General features: G+C 41.7%; 1 protein-coding gene across 1 annotated transcript in view; it reads left to right on the forward strand.

Annotated features, from left to right (window-relative positions):
* IARS1 (isoleucyl-tRNA synthetase 1) overlaps positions 1-14,973 on the forward strand; it is a 69,316-nt gene that overhangs the window by 26,747 nt on the left and 27,596 nt on the right. The window contains exons 15-19 of the mRNA XM_069865492.1: positions 7,960-8,086; positions 10,797-10,870; positions 11,207-11,401; positions 13,289-13,375; positions 14,056-14,139. Coding sequence (XP_069721593.1) covers positions 7,960-8,086; positions 10,797-10,870; positions 11,207-11,401; positions 13,289-13,375; positions 14,056-14,139 — 567 coding nt within the window. The remainder of the gene's footprint in view (positions 1-7,959; positions 8,087-10,796; positions 10,871-11,206; positions 11,402-13,288; positions 13,376-14,055; positions 14,140-14,973) is intronic.

The following is a 14,973-nucleotide window of genomic DNA, read 5'->3' on the forward strand; positions in this document are numbered from 1 at the left end:
GAATTATGTGTTTGAAGAGTATTTGGTACATAACCATGGACAAGCACCTAACCCATGCACCTTTGGTTCTATGTATAATATAGGATTAATTCCTGTCATCAGAGTTGAAAGCTGGTATGAATTGCAGATTTAGCAGTTACTGTAAAGCAGTGCCATTTAGACTTTTGTTTCTCAAATGTTGCTCTCACTTCTGGTAGTTTAATTAATACTGCCATACTTGCAGGTCGATAGAAGAGGTTCTGTAGGCCGTGTGGTTCCTATTGAAATATGAGATTAGAAATCTATTCTAAAAATGTTTTTTTTTAAAAAAACAGTAACTTCTCAGTAACTTCTGAGAGATTCACCTCTACCTGTTGACAAGTTTCTAGTTTTAGAGACCATTGCACAGTTCAGACATTGCCTGCGTAAGATGTTCACCACTTGGTATGGTGGAAAAATGAGCATCAGTGGAAGGAAAGCTGTGATGGAAAACAGTAAGGGACTTCAAAGAAGCCAAGCCTTTTGTTCTCGCAGTGTCTTTGCACTGCAAAATTCAAGCATCGTTATGGAGTTTGATATGTAGGTCTCTAGCTGGACGTCACCTTTTTTGTTTTTACTTTAAGAACTAACAGTTGAAATGATGAAGGAAAATACCATGCAGAAGCCATCTGATAGGCTTTTTTTCTAAAAGCTAATTCCCTGGTTTACAATGTATGAGTTTTGCACACTTTTCCTGCTGTTCCTGCATGGGCACTCTAAACCCAAAGTGTTTTCATGTGTGTCAAACACATAAATCTTTTAGAAGCTTTTGTTCTCAGTTGTTCTAATCTTTGACCAGCCACCTGCTTTGCTGAACAGCAAATGACCTGGCACCTTCTGGAGGGTGGTGGAGTTGGGTCACAGGTGATGCCTGTCTTGTATCATAAACCTGGAGGCTGACAGGGTGTGCAGAAGATGGGCTGCAGAGCCCGTGTGCGATAGAAAGCTAATGGTTGTCCTACTGAACTCCTCGTTTTTGTGCAGATGAGAAATCAGGCTCTAACAGGGGCAACAGAATTTTAAGCTATGATAGAGGTGTAGCATAATGGAGGAAAATCAGCTACCGAGTCCCTTGTTCTCTTCCCTTTTTGTTCGGTTGTTTCATAAGATACTTTCATTTCTTGTTTGCTAGAATTAATAAATACATTTTCTCTAAACGATTTTAAATGCATTCTAGGGGGAGGATCCCCACACACTGCCTTATTCTCTACCTTTAATTTGGCCACGCGGTTGTAACTTTTCTTCTTGAATCACTGCTCACATTTTCTTGCTCTGGAATGGTGAATACGGACCGGGGCTTCTCTCCTGCGGTGCCTGTGCGGGGAACAGCGACGCGCAGGCACTAGATGGCAACATTTCCTGAGGAACAGTGAAAACCTGTCATTGCCTGCAGCAGGATGTGAAAAGTACTGCTGCAGGGTTAGCCTTGTGTTTGTCTAATTTAGAGCAGCATCAATCAGAAGATTTTAATACTGGCTGGTATCAGACATAGTTGAGGATTTGAAGTCAGATTTAAGGCTTGTTCCAGTTGATTTTGATGGCCTGTGTTCTGCTGTGCCCTAATTTTGCTGTTTCCTCTCAGAACCTCTCGAGCAGAGATTGACAGTTATGTCCTGAGTGCTGCAGGTATCTTTTCAGTCCCAGTCAATAGTTATCAAAAGCTTGTTGTTGGATTCAAGTAATAGCTTACCAAATAGAGAGTCCAAATGCCAGTTCACTAAGCAATTACAGCTCTGTCTTCTCAGGCAGCTGGTGAATCTGTCTGCATGTGCATTGCGTGTCTGCCACTGTTACAGGGCTGCAGACGTATTTGTATGGATAAGTCCAAATGAATCCAGAGTGGTAATGTCATATGGAAGTACTTTTTGACTGTAAATGTCAAGATATTCCAAAGGAGACGGCAGAAAGAAGAAAAGCGAAAGCTTCATTTCTCACTGCAGTCAGATTGCAGGGATTTTTGCCATCATCAATCAGATTAAGAATTTTACTAGTGGTTAGCATGATGTCTGGGTCATACAAATAAAATACATCAGGATGTTTCTAATGCGAGTATCACAGAATTGGAGGTTATGGCTTCCCTTAATCTGGGTTCGGCAGGCAGCTGTGCACTGCTGACGGTTGTGATGCAGTCTGCAGCAGCATTGCAGTCTCACGCTGAAGTGTTTGTTGCTATGGGAACCAGGATAAAAGAGCGCAGAAAAACATTGCTACATCAAAATGATTGAAAGCACTACTCATTTAGCAAATATGGGCTGTACATAAGCAGAAAATGGTCCTGCACTGGTGGAGGCAGCCTGCACTTGTGTGGGGTGTGTGACTGCGCCATCCTAACGAGCTTTGGGGAACTTAGGTGGAGGAGGAGGAGACTGCTGCAGTGGAAATCCTGTGCACTTTGCAAATGGCTGACCTTTTCTCCCTTCCCCTTTTCTCCCTCCTGCCTCCCCCAATGTTTAATTAGGTCCATGATATAGAATGGTGCTAATTAAACTGTCAAAAGGGCATGAATAGTTGCTTATTTTATCTCCTTGAATTAAAAATCAATTTGAGGGCATGTTGAAGGAGGCATGTTATTAGAGTAAATTAACATAATGGAATATAAGACTTTGTCTTCCAGGGATTGGTTAATGTTTAAAAGGAGCAGCAAATTCTACATCTAAAACGAAACCCAGCTATTATGCAATGAATTGAATTAAGTCTGTACATATTTTGTTAAGTGACATAGGGTATCTACTTAACAACTTTGGGTTTGCTGTTACAACTCTGCTCTCTTCGCAAAGAAAGTCTTCCCTCTTTCTGGCATAGAAAGGATTTCTGCTTTCAGATGTTGCCCAGCTCACTGAGTGAAAGGATGGGTCTGGGACCACCTTCTCGGAACCAGACATGGCAGATGCTGTGTGCCAGTCTGGTATTAGATTTCCTCATTCACATGGTGTAAGGTAGTGTTCTGTGTACCAGCTTTATAGTCTCACTCTTATGGGACTGTTTTTCAAATAATTAATGAGCTGAGAGCTGCCTTCAGCTAGTAATTACAAAGCAAATGTTATCCTATACATGAAGTTGCTATGGTTTTTCAAAGCATGTAATAAATTGAATTAACTGCTGAGGAGAATGAGGAAGAGTGAGAAAGGATCAGTATATCTTTATGCAACATCTTGAACAGCTTTTAATGTAAATGGCTGATAAAACATGAGGCGTCTGCTGTGGCAGCATTTGCCAGCTGTTTGTTTCAACAGCGGTGTTTGTGTTACAGAGAGGAGGGACAGCACTGCTCTGAGCCAGAGCTCCTGTATCCTCTGGCTGGGGCAAGGTGAGGCAGCTCCTGGAGTCACACAGAGCACAGCTGAGCTTTGAAGGGGAAGGACAAGTTGATTTGGGATTTGCAGTTGTCATGAGCACCAGTGAGATACATCTGTTCCTTCCCTGTACATATATTTTGAAGTCTTAATCCTTTTAATCAGTTTCCTTCTGGATTATGTAATAATTTAGATTTTTTTTTTCTCTCTTGTGCAGACGAGGGACAAGCAAATACAGTATTTGTAATTGATGCTATTCTTCAGGTATTAACTGGGGATGAGAAGCCCTGGACCGGCAGCCGTGGTAACTTGCTGGAGCACACCCACTCATGCTCTGTGATTAAACATGGTCACCAAGTCGCTGTTTTCAAATTTGTGCCTATTTTCCTTGTGTGACGTGGATGTTAAGAATTGCATGGACTTTGAGGCAAAGAAAGCAATTTCTGTTGTGATAGGCTCAAATCTTGCTAAAGGACTGGATTTTGGTTTACTCTTAATGGGGCGTCTTTGCTTGTCAAATGGGATCTTAATTTTAGACACTGAAAAAATGAGTAGCTACCAAGAAAGGATGTGGCAGTTCACTGCGTGGAGGACTTGGCAATGCATGACTTTAGCAAACCCCCAAATCTGCTCCAAAAATAGGAACAAACAGTCAAAACCAGACACACAAATTTTGAGCAAATTAATAATTTTTGTCACCTCTACTTTGTTACTTCAGAGGTTTGATGTTGGGGAAGGAAGGTAGAAATTAGCATTCAAACAGGTTGAAACTGATGTAATTTCATTTGAAATATTTCTAATTTATGATTTGCCGAATCAATAATTATTCCTCTGTGTTGTAAAGTTCAGTTTCCTGAACTTGCCAACTGCTGAAATGTCTGCATCCTGGAGCTGATTTGGTGCCTTGTCCCGAGTGCCAAGAAAGCAGCAAGAGCTGTTACCCTGCTCTGTTCGACAGGCAGGAATCAAGAGCTTCCCAAACTGCTGAGATAACACTCTCCTTAACCTCGCTAAAAGCTTGAGAAGGAAGTATGAAATCCTATCTGTGTCATTTGGCAGAGAAATTTGAAGGTCAAACCAAACACAAATTGCCAGCCAGCTGGGAAATAGAAGAAGTGTTTCTGACAGCACGGTTTTAGGAGCTGCAGCAGGATTGCGCTAGGAGAGAAGTCACTGCTTTGACTTCACTTTCAGTCTCGTGGAACGGTGTGATGCTGGAGCCTGACCCTTCTGCGGGGTGTGGATCTGCTTGGTGCAGTTGGCATGGGCTGCTCTCAACAGGCTGCAGCACTGGTCGCTGTGCTTGTGATGCCCCCTTGCAAATGCAGGGGAGCCCCGAGCCTCGACTGAACGTGTGCTGTCAGCTGCAGGCGGGTGGTGATAGATACCTGATCAAACACGAGCATGATGGCCTGTGGGGAAGAACTTCTTCCTCCATAGATCTTTGTTGTAAAGTAGGAACATTTGTGTGGGTGGCCTTGCTTTCATTTTGGTCGTTTTTTCTTCTTTTTAAAGCTTCTAAATATCCCTGCTGTGAGGAGAGTTGTGATGCAAGGAGGTCAGTGTTTGTGCTTTGTAAATGGTGCAGGGCGTGTTTTGGCTTTGGGGTTTAGGCAATGGGGCCTAACACAGCCCCAAACTTCCTGAAGGCTCAGGACCAGCATCAGTAGTGATTCATGGTTTTATTTCTTAGTAGAGTCAAAATTCTGTTTGCAATGTGCTTGGGAGTACAGATGGAAAAACAAACGGGGAATTCTGAGGATGACTGTGGGGGAACCGTTTAAACACAGGTCTGTGTACTGTTAGGGTGAGGCCATGTTCCTTCGGTTGCTGCACAGGAGAAGAGGGAGCAGAATTCACTGGAGGACAGCATTGGCTGGGCTGCCCTCGGTCTCCTCAACTGAGTAAAACAAACAATCTTCCTACAGATTTAAGAAATCATTGTTTTGTATAGATGTAAGAGTAAGTACTGCTTCCTTAACTGGTAATAAATATCTGTGGCAGGGTGCCTTCTTCATTACAATTTAGCAACAGAAGCATACCAAGGAAATACCTGGGAAAGTTAAAAGGAAGCAACACAATAGAAACACTGAGTTGGAGTTGGTGTGACACCATCATCAAGTGCTGGGAACAGTGTTGCTGAGAATACTCTGTGCTGCCTCCCCAGCCTAGTGAAATATTTACATAGAAGGTGCAGTTTTCTTCTGGTTTTTATTTTTCTTCTGATACGTAGGTAAGTCAGAAGAGTCAGACTGAGGGATCTGTAACTAAATCTGGGGACTAAATGAAAGAAGTGGGGTGTAGTCTTGAAGCAGTCCATGAGTGGCCACGCTATTCCCGCTGCAGAGACAGCTCGTCTTGCTTGCTCCCAGCTGGAGGCTGTGCCTGCTGCTTGGAATCCGGGTAGCAGGTATGGGCTGCGCCTGCGTGGGGAAGAACCAGTTGTTTTAAGTAACTCTTCCTCTGAGTGACGGGCATGCATTTGAGATACAGGCTGTTTGTATTTTATGTGGCGGCTGCATCAGTATTGTTACTGTACCTCTATCCCTGAAGTGCCATAAATCACTGTTGCAAATGTGGTTCAAAGTAGATGAAATGGTTTGTGCTTTATGTTCCTCTGAAAACTGGTAGCAGGGTCAGATGGTTTTACCAGAAGAGGTAAATTATATGCTTTCATAGCTCAGAGAGAGAGAGACACCACACCGCATACATTTTTGTGGTTAATGTCCACTTTGGGGATAAAATTAATTTTTCATTCATGTTTTGAGAACGCAGAGTCAAAACTCTCAGCATTTTAATGCCATTGGGGGATTGTTTCAGCCTCTAGCTATGTTAAATGGGACTAATAATTTCAGCTAATCAGTGTCTAACAACTTCTGAAAAATGGTAACTAGTTTGGGAGTGATGTAAAGAGAAGTTTTCCACATTAGGGGAATGTTGGGCAGATGCTAATGATCTCTGTGCAGTTTCCACTTGTGTTTGGAGAGAAGGCTTCTTAAAAGTTAACAGCAATTAGTCCTGTTTTCAGACCAGTTGCAAGAATCTGCAGAGACTTTGAAGTTTCCCAGCAGGGGTGCAGATGTCACTTGAAACATCAGTCACTGAGCTGGGTTATGATTTTTCTGTGTTACATTCTTGTTTAGGCAATGTTGCAGAAGTTGACTTTGCAGCCAAAAGGGAAGCTGTGGAACTTTGGGCCAGGACTTAGTCTTTTAATGGTAGTTTTTATCCACCAGCGATAACATTGGCATCGAGAAGCCTTTAAATCTCCGCATGGCATCGTCATGGGTGAAACTTTTAAAAGGCAGTAGCTTTCATTTCTGTCAGTAGGTTCTTGAGGGATGCTCATACTCGTTTCATCCATCTCCCACTGCTGAGCCAAATCCTGCCTTAGTGTGTCACATGGATCCTTTCTTCTAATTTTTCTTCTAAAGGAGCCTTTCATCTTTGGTACTCGTGGGGCTGATCTGTGATTAAAAATCATTCTTCTTCCTCAATAAGGATTATTTGATATAGGACCGAGAGCTTCAAAAAGAAAAGATGGAAGAGGCCATGTATTTTCTTTAGTTTGGCTGCTCCTTTCTTGAGAAACCCTGGGTCTCTAAACCCAGCTCATACTTTGGGAAGGACCCTTCTAGCTACACTGGAAAAACAAACCTGGAAAAACTTGCTATGGTTTGCCCAGTAACTCAGTTCTAGAGTGATTTGTTTTATTGTCAGCTGTTCATTCACAGCTGGTGTGCATCTGTGACGCTGTTTGAAGGTTGCTCATCCTGTGTTTCTCTTGAGGTTGGTCTGTTGAAATGCACCTTTAGGTGTGAAGGAGGATGTATTGTTGCCCTCAAACCCCTTTGTTTTTACTTATCTGCTGTATAATCAGTGTATAAATAGTTAAATTGTTTGCATCATGAAAGAAAGTAGTTGGTTCCTAATCAAAATGTCAGGCCACTTATCTTTTCCAGGAAACTCGCTAGACATCATTCTGATGTTAACTTTTGAGCTCCAAAAGGCTTTATATCATGGAAATGTCTTTCACACCCCTTCGAGCCCACTAGTGCTCAGAAGTGAGCATTTAGCAAGCATTCATATGGTTTTGTGCTGGTGGTGGGAGTTGTTTTCGTTTTAAATGGGAGAACTAGAAGTGGAGCTGAAAGATAACATGAGAAAGGGTTTTTGCAGGATATATTGGCCTGAGATTTCTTTATTCTCAAGCGTGCAGGTACCTGGATGCCCGTGCATAATGCAAGATGCCTTTTGATGCTGTTTCTGCAGGCTTTTGAAACTTAGTAATTTCTTTCAGCACCAATATCAGTGACTGGTATTTTTTCCATATGTAAAATCAAATGCCTGTATTGTTACCCCCACCTTAGCCAGAATTCTTGAATGTTGGGCTGTCCTGAGGAGTTTTGGATGTCGTTTCATGCTTAATCTATTGTATGTTGCACACAATTTTACTGAATTGTTTTAAAGCAAAACAAGTGTGGTATTTTCACTTCCATAATTTCCTTGAAGATTGCAGGAAGGCAGAAGAAGTGGTGTTGCGTCTTGGACCTCGTGACAGGAATGTGCCGCAGTTCATGTGGCATTATTAGCTTTCTTTTCAGTGGAATGTAGTGATGCAAGAATACTTTTCTTATTTTTGGGACAGGGTTCCAGATTTTGTGAGGGAGAAACGTTTTGGGAACTGGCTTAAAGATGCACGAGACTGGGCGATATCCAGGAACCGGTACTGGGGAACCCCCATCCCCCTGTGGGTCAGTGACGATTTTGAAGAGGTGAGTGAGAAAACAGAAGTTTCCAGTGATAGACAACCTGTCTGTGTATGCTGTTTGCTTATTTTGATAGACTGTTCTTGTATTCAGCTGCTGCAGTCTGAAGCTCAGCAATGTATCTTGGCAGTGCCAGTATCTGTCCCTGTGGTAGGGGGTGGATTTATGCAGGTGTATCCATGCCTTTGTGTGCCTGTGCAAGTTTTCTTTGCTTTTGCCTGAAAACTGCAAGTATTCTTGGTTTTTATATTTGAATTATCTTATCTTTCCTGGAAGGATTTGCAGTGATGGTAAATCTACTGGAAATAACCAATGCAGTGGGAAAATGGCAAGGAGATCTTTTACTCAGTCCCTTCAGTCTGATTTGGAAATTCTGATGCTCGATTACTTCAAGCCAAATGACTTGCTGAAGGTGTAAAAACAAGTCCATCTTACTAGAACACTGAAAATACGTATTTTTAGTGCTATAAATGTGAGTGTAACAGACTGCAGGGATTTGAGTCCTGTGGAATGATGGAAGTGCACAAGGGGAACACTAGGAATGAGTTATTTGAAGCTGTAAGGTTCCCTGCATTTGGTAGCATAAAGCAGACTCCACAAGTGAATAATTCACCTGGTTCTGATGACTGCTGTTTCCTAAGTGTCAAAATACTAAGTTTTAAAATAATTTGTTTTCTGTGTGGGTCAGTTGCGTTGAACACGTGTGATAAGTCTTCCTTGTGCTGAAAATAGGGAATGCTAGTTGATGTCAGGCTGTCTGTGGAAGGTAAATACAGAACATATGCCAGAAAAGTATTTTATTGTCTTAAACTGCACTCTTGCTTAGCTGTACACCATAAAGTATTTTTTAATTTCCTCTTTGTTGGAAATCTTGATGACGGGCAGGGGATTGTTGGGGAGGGAAGGAGTTACTCCTTGCAATTACAGTTTTGGCATTTGGATTCTATTTGTGCTATGAGCGTGTTTATAAATTACTGGCAAACCAAGTGCTTCTGTCTCTCATAACAGTTAATTTTGAACATTTATTCAAACATTTTAGGTATAAGCTGTCAGTCTTCAAACTAACCTTCCAGTCCCTTGTTTGGTGTAACAGGGTTTTTTAGACCAAGAAAAGGTTTTTAGTTCTGTGCTAAAGTATTTCAAGACTTCATTCTCCAGCTGAAAATGATTGTGTAAAGGTTACATTACTCCCGCTCCCTGCCTCTAATAATATTTCATTTTCTCTCCAATCTCCCTGTGTCTCTATTCCTCGGTGTACAGATTTTTTTTTTTTTTTAAGGTGTGATTTGTTTGTTTGAGAAATCAAAATTATGCCCAGCCTGGAAGACTGACCTTTCCTTTGAAATCAGCTGCAAATATTCCTCAGGGCTTGGTGTTCTGAGTAATGATAGAAATACCAACAGGTCTATTATTTTCAGCCGTGGATATTACACATTTCTGTTTACTCTGGAGCCTGACTGTCAGGTGTCAACAGCCGAGAAGGGCTTCTGGGCCATAATTTCCACTTAGTGTTTTTTTTAATATTCACTCTCTTTTTATGCATATGGGATATAGCTTAAAAAATAAGTACCATTGGAGCTGATGTGGAACTTCGAGCCTAGGTGACATCTGCTCTCATCCAGAAATAATACTTAGAATTTCCTGACTTCAGTTTTACTGCAGCCTGGTGCCAGGTGAGATTGCAGAGCCGCCTCCTCATGCCTTGTTCTCAAAAGAACTTTGTCACATGCAATTATGCTGCGCATATTAAATTCTGGAGAAGCAATAACGGTTCCTTATTTAATATACAGTAAGGTGAATTAATTGGGATTAAAGCAAATTTTATTACAAATCAATATCTGATTTCCCGCAGTTTTATTTCAGCTTTTATTTTAGTTTTATTTCAGCATAATTATCAGGTAGAGACACATAATGGAAGTTACATTTTGAAGCTTGTGTTTACCACACTTTTGCAGACAGTTCGTCATTGTAAGCTCTCAGATCTGAATGATTTCCTCAGTGGAGGAGCACGTCTCATTTGGGTTAGGTAATGGAAGTTTTTAGTGTGGCACCCAAGTTGAAACGGCGACCACAGGCTCATTTTTATAGGAATTGCGTACAAATGAGAGTGTTAAATATTCAGCGATGTTAGACATTCTCTAATTGTTTCCTTGCTTGTCACTCATGTAAACTGTTAATGCTCCTTTGGTTTTGGGGCACCCAGTCTCATGTAACTGATTTGGGAGAGGACTCTGGCTGTGCTCTCCTGAAGGGTGAGTCACAGAGCTCCCAGGGGGTTCAACTCAATTGACACATAAAGCAAAGAAAGCTTTGCTTTTCTCCTTCTCTCCTGCGTACACTTTTTCAGAACCATTTGTTTCGTCACCATTTCATGCTGTGGGTGCAGGTCTGTTGCCAAAACATTTAGCTTATTTCTTATATAGTGTGTTGATGCAATAAAACCTAACAATAACCGCCCACCTTTTCTGCTACCTGACAACATGCTTGTTCTTCGAAGTCTGCAGCAATTCTTACATGAATTGTATTAAATTGGGGCAGTGGTCTCTAACATAATTTGCTCTTTCGTTGGATTGAAGAAGGAGATTTCATACAAAACTTTGATTGGCTTTCCAGCTCTCTTGGCTACTTTGGAAGAGCAACTGGCCTACACGTCTCCTGCCTCGTGCTAGCGAATTGCTGCTGTGTGTGGAGAACTGACTGACTTTGTCTCTTACAGGTGGTTTGCATTGGTTCAATAGCAGAATTGGAGGAGCTGTCTGGGGTGAAAGTCACTGATCTCCATCGAGAAAGGTTGGTCAAAAGAGCTATTAACCAGTTACTAAAAGTAGTTGAGCAAACATAAAAAATATTTCTTAGCCCAGACCCTGGGAAACAGAGTTAAACAGAAAAGTAATAAGAAGACTCAGTTAACATGTACCAGTCTTCCTTTCCTCTGTCCCTGACACTGTTAATACAAAAAGTCCAGCTTTAAATTATAAAAATTTTCAAAGGATATGCTGAGTTTTTTGAAGAATCATTCAAATGCAAACCAAAACTCTGCCGTACCTGGTGTGCAAGCATAACATTAACATTAACTTTTTCTACTAATTTTTCTTTAGAATTTGTCAGTCTTTTCCTTTCCCATAGGATTGATCACCTGACCATCCCTTCCCGTTGTGGCAAGGGCTGGCTGCACCGCGTCCCTGAAGTTTTTGATTGCTGGTTTGAGAGCGGCAGCATGCCTTACGCACAAGTCCATTATCCTTTTGAAAACAAAAAAGAACTTGAAGAAGCTTTCCCTGCTGACTTCATTGCTGAAGGCATTGACCAAACCCGAGGATGGTAATTTTCTTCCTCTTTATTCTGTGATATTTTTTGCCCTGTGTCTAATACCGTTACATCTGGATGGTCCTTGAATGTTGTATGGCTAAGTGTATGATTTCTTTTCAGTAAATGCGAGGTGTTCTAAAGCTTGGTGCCAAGAATGTTGCAGGAAGATGATGTTAGCAGCTCTTGTCAAAGACATTGTTAGGTGATGGGGAGGATCTTTGGCCTCGCAGGAAGAATTGCAGCAGCTGAATTTTCATGGAACCTCTGGAGTTACCTCCTAGAAACAGAACAGCAATTATCAGCTGAAATGGAGCTCAGTGTTCTGAGGATTTCAAGCCAACGTCTAAGCTAGTAATTTTTGCTCCCTAGATTAAATTTGAATTTGGGGTTGAATGAGCGAGGAAAATGAAATTTAAGTCTAATCATCTGTTAAGGTCTTATCATTTGCAAAGAAACGAAATTTTCTATCTGTGAACTTGTGCTTATTTGATTCCTCTCTGGGTAAATTCATTGGTGGAAAATTTTTCTCTAATCTCAGGTTTTCTCTGGGTGTCGTTCCTAGACATTCATGCATGCATACGTATAGCTTTAATTCTGACACTTCTAAGTGTTTATCCTGTTTAAGTTTGTGGTTGGCTGTGAAAACTGTCTGCTTTGTTCTTTTTAATTGCAAATGCATCTTCTCCAATATGAGAGTTTGTGACCAGCTTTCAGGAAGTGCTGGGAGTTTGTCAGTGCGGTGCCTTCACACTAAATTCTGCAGAGCATTGGTTGTGATGAACTGTCAGTCTGATGGGTTTGAGGGGTCATTCATCTGAGCGAGTGTTCCCACATTTGTGTTGAGGTTTTTTTTAAAGAAGGCTAAAAATGAGGAAGATGGGGATTTTGAGTGCATATTTGTGTGTACAGGTGGGTGAGTGTTGGTTAAAATTCATGAAATTACAATGTAGTTTAATAGAGAACTGTGTCCTGTTGTGTGAATTGAGGTAATTGTGAGAGTTGGTCTGTCTGAGAGATAAACATCAGAGCTGTCACGTAAGGCACTTAATAAATGTGGTAACATACACAGCAGCCTTCACAGCTCCTCAGGCCCTCAAGTGCACAGTGCTTTTGCAGTGACAGGCAGCCCTGGAATAAAAACTGTTTTGGAATTTACAGAGGGACTTCTTTTCTTTTGTTTCACTGAAGTGTTTATGCACTAAATCTTCATGCAAATGCACAGTTCTGAGGCATCACCTCCTGTGCTTGATTCTGCATCAATTAACTTTTGTGTAATCAGCTGCTGTTTTAAGGTTGCTAAGCAATCAGCAGTGATGCTCATTTTTAACCAGCAAAGCTGCTGCGCACCCTCTAGTTACCTTCTTAAAAATTATCATAGCAGCGTGGTTCTAGAGGCTCACAGGTACCTCCTTCCGTGAAGGGTCTCATCCTGTGTAGGAGATTATCCCATCAGCTTGCGCCTCCGTTTAATTGCTCAGACATAATCGTACATCAACATAGTGAATGATAGATGCCTGTTCTTGCTTCAGCACTGATTGCTGGGCCTAGGTAGCTTATGGAGTTGCTGTAAACACATCAAACTCGGGGGGCACCCACATTCTCATCTTTTCTGCTGATGGTGAATTTAACCAGGGGATTTGGTTTGACTGGAGGGGGCTCTGCTCACTTTTGCTCCTAGTAGTAACTGTTCTGTTGCCGCAAGGTTGGGTAGAGACTGATGCAGACAGACAGAGTGCCACTATTGCTGCCATGTGTGCAGAGGTTTACAGTGACCAAATGAGGAGCTGGTTCAGGGACACAAAATTCTCCTTTCTGTGTTAAAGGAAAAATGGTGCAATCCTTCTCTTCAGAACCTTCCTAGTGCTTACTACAGCACATTTGCATTGCCTCTTGTTTCAGGTTCTACACTTTGCTGGTGCTGTCCACTGCTCTCTTTGGAAGACCTCCTTTCAAGAATGTGATTGTGAATGGCCTCGTCCTTGCCAGGTTGGTATGCCCATCAGTACTTTCCTGAGCAGATTTTTAATCAAAGAATACTTCAGGTAAGTCCCTGAAAGTTGTAAATTAAACCTGAAATGGGCTTAGGAGTTGTTAAGACTTGTCAGAGTGGCACTGGTCTTGCAGGACGTAAGAGGCACCTGAGGGTGTCAGGTTTACATATCCCAGCAGTCTGTTGCACTTGGTTTCTCCCAGCAGGTTTATTTCTTCCTAGAGAGAGAGAAAATAAATAGCAAGTCAGGATAGGAAAGAGTAGCGAAGAAATGATACCCGTTCTGCAGAGTAAAAAGGACATTATAACTGTGGCACTACACATAATTTTCAATAAGTTAATTTTGATTTGCTTCTCTTTATTTTCAAATCTAGCTTTGCCAATGGGCTGGAGGGATTGGTTCAAAACAAGTCCATCTGCCCTCAATTTTTCTAGGAAAGATAGTTTTTCTGCTTGGATTTGTAACTTGGGAGTGTCTTGGGTTGTTTTTTTTTTTTTCAGTTGCTCCCGTGGGTTCAGCAGTCGCACTGGAATAATGTGCTAATACATAATTACATCTGTGCTACTAAGAGCATAGTAGGACAGAGAAATTATCCTGGATTTGAAGGGGCTTTGTTCTTTATCCATCTGTTACAAGAATTCTGGGAATTTATGCCTGCATTCTGCTGTTTCCTAGTGATGGCCAAAAAATGAGCAAAAGGAAGAAGAATTATCCTGATCCAATGAGTATTGTAAACAGTTACGGAGCTGATGCACTAAGGTAGGGGTTCTTTAATCAATATACGGTCTGGTACATTTGCTTTCTGTTCCTAGCAGACATGTGCCAGGAGGGCTGCTTATGGAGTTTTGACAATTATCAGTAGGAGGAAGTTAATTTTGGAAACATTCTGACCACTGTGGCAGCCAAACAGCTGAAGGAGTGGGTGACTCAAAAGAACTGGCAATAGGTACGGTGCCTGCACTTGCCATACCCTTGTCTTATCTGCCTCAAGGCTGGTGGCAACCAGAGCTGACGTGCTGCTTGGAGGCCTTTTGTCAGAAAACGCGTGTCCAGTTGGTACAGAAAGCTCCCACTCGAGCCAGAACTGTCTGCTGTTGCAGATAATCACCCGAGTTGTCAAAGTGAAAATGTGAATAAAGTCTTGGAGAACAATACTGTTAGTTTATTGTTAAATTGTTATTTTAGGCAGGGATTATTGAATAATGCACAGAAATGTTTCTTTGCTGCTTATGTTGTACATTCTCTGAGGAGAAAGTGTTTCTTTTTGTTGCTGTTACTATGCAGCTATTAGTAGAGAGAGACCAGCAGGAGTGGGGCAGCCTAGTGTGTATGTATAAATTGTCCAGGTCAAACAGGGATTAAAAACAGCTCAAGTGTTTCATAGAAGTTATACAATGTATAAACATAATTCTGCAGTCCCCTGGTACTTGGGCTAGGTAAGCTAACTGTGCAGGTGAAGTGATACCTTGGGATAGAGATACAATAAAGACTTTTAATAACTGCGTAAGGACACTGCTCAGGTTTCTCCAGAGTTGTGTATAACTTGCTGTGCATAAGGAAGCCTTATACTGGTACAAACATCGACTTCTGTCT

This window comes from Phaenicophaeus curvirostris, chromosome 11 (assembly GCF_032191515.1).
Source record: "Phaenicophaeus curvirostris isolate KB17595 chromosome 11, BPBGC_Pcur_1.0, whole genome shotgun sequence".
Lineage (NCBI taxonomy): Eukaryota > Metazoa > Chordata > Aves > Cuculiformes > Cuculidae > Phaenicophaeus > Phaenicophaeus curvirostris.